Source organism: Notolabrus celidotus, chromosome 24 (genome assembly GCF_009762535.1).
Source record: "Notolabrus celidotus isolate fNotCel1 chromosome 24, fNotCel1.pri, whole genome shotgun sequence".
NCBI lineage: Eukaryota > Metazoa > Chordata > Actinopteri > Labriformes > Labridae > Notolabrus > Notolabrus celidotus.
In genome coordinates, this window is record NC_048295.1 from 4972460 (window position 1) to 4978056 (window position 5597).

The 5597-nt window shown below is 45.0% G+C and overlaps 1 protein-coding gene across 1 annotated transcript; it reads left to right on the plus strand.

Annotated features, from left to right (window-relative positions):
- Window positions 1-736: 736 nt before the first annotated feature.
- On the plus strand, window positions 737-5386 carry LOC117808343 (zona pellucida sperm-binding protein 3-like). The gene is made up of 11 exons (XM_034678022.1): window positions 737-1261; window positions 1336-1438; window positions 1823-1941; window positions 2013-2131; window positions 2296-2399; window positions 2968-3145; window positions 3348-3465; window positions 4389-4480; window positions 4621-4715; window positions 4909-5049; window positions 5226-5386. The coding sequence occupies exons 1-11, from the start codon at window positions 851-853 to the stop codon at window positions 5351-5353; spliced, it is 1608 nt and encodes a 535-aa protein (XP_034533913.1). The 5' UTR covers window positions 737-850; the 3' UTR covers window positions 5354-5386.
- The last annotated feature ends 211 nt before the right edge of the window (window positions 5387-5597 follow it).

Consider the following 5597-nt stretch of genomic DNA (forward strand, 5'->3'; position numbering starts at 1 on the left):
AGTCTTTGTTCATTAGCTGCAGGACGGGAGGGGGAACAAGACTGCAGATTTGACCTTTTAGTAATTAAAGAATGTAAAAAAAGATTTATTTTAAAGCGTTTTCTTTATATCAGAATTGTATCTTTATTTGTTTTATTTGACTTGTTTTTACGTTGCTTTACACAAAATCAACATTTTCTTAATCCCAGAAAGTTGCTTTTTTCATTTTTTTATATCAACAAAGTTTTTGAATAAAGGGACAAAAATCATTTGAAAGCTAATAAAGAGAAAAAAATGTTTTATTTTTTGTGCAGCTGTGTTTGTGTCGGAGTGAGAGCTCTGTCGGAATATGGATCTTTTCTCTAACCTCACATATAGATGCTTTTAGGGTAGATCTTATTTATTTTTAATGCATGTTATTTTTGTTGAGTTGTGGGTTTTTGTTGAGTGTTGCACGTGTCTTATTCTGCGTGGTTATTTTGCAGGAGAAGAATTGCAGAAAGAAGAGTGTGCAAAGAGAGGAAGAGAGCTGAAAAGCATCAGGATAGGCCCAAAGAGGAGGAGAAAACACATGCATGACATTTATTTCAGAGAGTAAGTGAAGTCCTTTAAGTTCTCGACCTCTTCCTCGGTATTATCAGAGGGTGAGAAAGGTGTGAGTCAGTGTTGGTCCTCTAGCATGCAGAGCTGCAGCATAAAAACAACAGAAGAAGAAGTTTCAAAGCTCCTCTCCTGCAGGCTGGACTCCAATCAAGTCATTAGGAGTGGGCGGAGCCTAAAAGCAGCACCTTTACCTGAGATTCAGTCAAAGGACTATCAGCAGCAGCTCTCTGGAAACCTCCTAACTCCAGGGTTTAGTGTTAAAGCTGTGATGGGGTTCAGAGACAGGGTTGTGTTTGTGTTTGTCCTCCTCCTGTCAGGTGCTGCTTCACAAAACTCATTCAACTTCAGCTCGAATGAGACTCTGCTCCTAAAAGAGCAACACACAACAGCCTCACAGCCGCAGACGACAGGTCATCAGTCAAACTGGACCGAGCACAGCGGTCCGGTCCGCTCTCCTGTCAGCTACCGGCTCAAGGTCTACGAGATCTGGAACCCAGCTGTGAGGAAACACAAGCCAGCCCGGGACTTTGTGGAGCAAAGTTTTCAGATCCCGCAGAGGTGGGAGGCCAGAGAGCTGACCCCGGAGCAGCTGGAGCAGTGGGAAAACATCCAAGTGAAGGAGACTCTGACGTTGATTCAAGGCCCTGACCTGAACCCGCCTGTCAGGCAGGAATCAAAGGTACTTAAAGATGCAGAGTTTCTCATCTTTCACTCTTTATACGTCCAGTATGATTAATAAATGTGATATTCTAGGTGCAGGTGAAGTTTGTGCAGCGGGTTCCTGTGCCGGCTGACAGTGTGGCGGTGAGATGTGGCGAAGGAAAGGTCACTGTGGAGGTCAAACAGAACTTCCTAGGTAATATCTGCCTGTTTGAATCCACTCAAGCACTCATGTGATGCCTCTTGTCCAATCAGATAACTCGGTCTGAGCTCCCTGTTGTGTACACTTTCTGCTCTGGTGTCTGAAAAAGTAAATCTGGGGTTAGAGGCCTGAATTGGCCGATCGAGCGGACGAGTGAGGATGAGACACTCGGAGCTGATTACAGTAAATGGCACAGCGATCAATATCATGTTCCCTTATTTCTTCACTCTGAAAAGGAGCTTTCTGCAGACCCATTTAAAGTTCAAATGCTGACTTTACAGTGGAAACTCGTCCTGTGCCTGAGTGTTATTGACCGCACCAGAAAAGAATGTCCTCTCGGTAATGCTCCTGATCCAAGCTGCTCCTCTTTATCCTCAGGTAACGGTCAGTTGATCCGTCCAGGTGATCTGACGTTAGGAGGCTGTGCTGCGGTGGACTCTGCTGACCACGTCCTGAAGTTTCAGTCAGAGTTACAAAGCTGCGGCAGCACCTTGAAGGTGTGTTTTCTACTTTCTTTAACATGCATCTCTCTCATGTGACTTAAAGTAACAGTGTGTGATTCCTGCAGATGACTGAAGAAGCCCTTGTGTACTCCTTCTCTCTGATCTACTCTCCAAGACCCATTGACCACACCTTCGTTTTAAAGACCAACCATGCACAGGTGGAGATTCAGTGTCACTATCTCAGGTAAGGCCGGAGCAAAAAATGCTGCTTCTTTAAACTGCATGTGTTGTATCATCCTCTCTGTTCTCCTGTCTTTCATTATGAGTGAAGAACACTCTCCTCTTCCTCCTGTACGAGCACACCTCCTGTGAAACCCCCCCTCCTCCTCTCTGTGATTGTTTTCACAGGAGGCACTATGTGAGCAGCGACGCCCTGAGGCCTACCTGGACCACATTCGCCTCCAACACGTTGGCGGAGCAGCATCTGCAGTTCTCCCTGCGTCTCATGACAGGTGGGATAAGACTCATCAAAAAAAACGACAAAACTTCATCTGATGTTGCAAAAAAAACCAAACAGACAAACTTTGATTTGCAGCAGACGGTTGTGGCTAATTTCCCCAGCGATGGCGGCTAATTGCAATCACACAGAGGCCTTGCAGTCTTCTGCTGTGACTGTTTAAGATGCTAAACAGAAACTTTTTGATGCATGGTGATGAGCTGAAATTACAGACCTCACAGGCTGCATCCAGCCCAATAAACTGATCAATAAACAGTTGATTATGTTTGCTAATTAATCTGTGGCTACATGCTGCAGATAGCGGCTGCACGAAGTATCATTTTAGGATGGAGATTATGAAAGTTTTGAGCTACTTTCTGCAGGCATCTGTTCCCCATCCAGGTTAATGATGATGCTACATCTGTAATGCATATTGCTCCTCTTTTTGAAGCACTCTTCTTACTGTTCCACTACCTATTTCCTATTCGTCACCGCACTCTCCCCCCACAGGCATCATTTAAGCTTCATCTAATCAGATCGATGGCCCCAGCATTATTTTTTCCACTTCTTCTGTATTCGATTAGAGGACTGGCAGGCGCAGAAGGCTTCCAGTGTTTACTTCCTGAGTGACGTGATGCACATCGAGGCGGCGGTCCTGCAGGGCCACCACGTGCCGCTGAGGGTCTACGTGGACAGCTGCGTCGCCACCGTGTCGCCTGACCCTGATTCTGAGCCCAGATACCCCTTCATCAGCAACCATGGGTGAGAAAACGGTGAAGAGAAGCGACTAAGACCAGAATATAAACATCCAAAGAGGCAGTGTTTGTCTGAAGAGTCAGCTAGTCATAACTCTTAAGATTAAAGTTTGAAATGTGCAGTGCTGCACCTTTTTTTTAAGAGCATTTATTGTCCCGTGAAGAGTGTTTATAAGTCTGATTCCTGCGCTTGCTTTTTACCTTTTAAGGTGTTTAAGTGATGCTAAGCTGACAGGAGCCAAGTCTTACTTCATGCAGCAGAGCCAGGAGGATAAACTTCACTTCCAGCTGAAAGCCTTCAGGTTCCAGCAAGATCACAGAAATTCAGTAAGTACAGAAAGTACAAGAGAGGTGTTTACACGCTTTGAAAATACACATCATGCATCACGGAGTCAGACATTCAGATTCCCAGGCTGCTTCTCTTCGCTTCTCGTCTCCTGTTTTCGGTTGGATCTGCAGGGAGGATGTGGTCACTCGGTTCACGCCCAGCCAAGGCGTCACCTTCACCTTTGTTCCGCGGCTCAGTTGGCACATAATGTATACTTTCAAACGTGTCAATTGACGTGTGTAATCCCCTCAGTTGCTCAGACACTTTCCATGTGAGGAAATGAACGTCCTCTCAGGTGACGTTACACTGAGTAACTTTAATATCCTGTGTTTGTGAAGTCAGGGCTGAGCTGGGCCATAAAATGAGCCAATGACATCTTAGAAATATCTTCTGCAACTGTAGATTTGGACGAATCTGAACGTGAGATTAGCTACGATGGTTCTGCCAAAGAGGAAAGCCAACTTCCAAACACAACAGGCTGTTTCAAAATACTTCACTGAGGTTTGGGTGCAGAGATACGGAAGAGTGTCAAGGCCAGGGATGTGACAGAAAATTAAAGGAAGGAGATTTATCTTATTTTGCAAGAATAAAGATAACCGGATGAGAATAAGATGGAGCCAAGTGAGGAGATTAATCAGAGAGGGATCAAGTTTAGGACATTTCACTCAAAGATTCAACATTAAAGGCACAGTAAGGAGTTTTTATCTGGTGTTAAATAGTCTCACTCTTACTGATGCCTCATCGTGACCTACAGAGTAAAGTGAGCTCATCAGGGACAAGACTGGTTATCTCTTTATACTGAATTTTAATGCCTGTGTTCAGGTCGGTATTCATGACTCACCCTGTAATGTCTCTGTTTAATGTTTATGTCATATTTTATATACAGTATACTTGTCCTGAATATCCTTTAAATTCCTCATAGCTCTACATCACCTGTCGTCTAAAGGCGACGACCGTCTCCGCCCCCGTCAGCTCGCAGCACAAAGCGTGTTCATACCTGAACGAAGCTCAGAGGTCAGTTCATACAGAGAGAATAAGCAAACAAAGATGGCTTTCAGATACTGACCATATGTGGACATTTACCCAGTGCAACATTTCTGCATGAGATAACATAATGCGTCCAGTGTCTGATGTGTCTTTGTGGCTCCGGACAGATGGGTGGCATCAGGAGGAGACAATAAGGTGTGTGACTGCTGTGAGAGCAGCTGCAGCCTGCAGAGACCGAGGAGAAGTCCTGCAGCAGATGTCGGTACAGTTCACAGAAGCAACACTACATTACACACCAGGATGCATCCTGATACAAACCAAGGGAGAACTTTTAGACCATCTCTAGTACATACATGATTTTTACATTTCTTTCTTTGCTTCCAGGTGCCTTATGCATCTTTGGAGGGTAGTGTCCCATATTAACAGTATCATGAAAGTTTGTGTTTTGCATGCAGGTGTTGATCCAGCACCAGAGTGGGAGGGGACGGCTGCGGTGGGCCCCATCCTGCTGGAGGAGAACATCCTGCTGGTGGAGATGACGGAGATTCTTCCAGAGCCGGCTCCTCTGCTTCAAACGCACAAGGTGACTCTGGCAGGTATGAGACCACTTTTATTCCTCCCCTCTTCCTGCTTTTATTTTCAACTCGATAAAGCGGTACCAAAGCGGCATCAGTATGAATCTTAGTCTGTTTCCTAGCTATGTAAAAACTCCTCACAGGAGCTGTAAAAGCTTTGACTAATATCAGTAACATATTTTATCCTCTCTCCTCAGCCTCCTCTTCGTCTCTTGCGGTGCTGTGTGCAGTGGGTGCAGCGCTGGCCGCAGTGTTGCTGGTTTTCATGGGTTTTATCATCCGCAGCCGGTTGCGTAAACCCACAGGGCACGCTGTTTGTACTTGATATAAGACTATTAAACATTATCAACCTCTTAAACATGTCTGACAAGTTTTTTTTGACAATGTCTTCATCTGTATGCATATAAATTTTAGCTCCAACAGGCAGCAAAAGGTGGAGATGCTGACAGCAAAACAAGAGCAAACTGTGAGGGCATTTTATGTTTGAGTATCCTCAGGACAGCATGCTTTGAGATCTGGATCTTCAGCAGGAAGTGGTGTACAACTCTTCATGCCTTAGTGTTTTCACT

Coding starts and splice junctions, on each gene's coding strand:
- LOC117808343 (XM_034678022.1), top strand. CDS start 851: ATGGGGTTCAGAGACAGGGTTGTGTTTGTGTTTGTCCTCCTCCTGTCA. Junction 3,146..3,347: donor CCCTTCATCAGCAACCATGG/GTGAGAAAACGG, acceptor TTACCTTTTAAG/GTGTTTAAGTGATGCTAAGC. Junction 3,466..4,388: donor AGCAAGATCACAGAAATTCA/GTAAGTACAGAA, acceptor AATTCCTCATAG/CTCTACATCACCTGTCGTCT.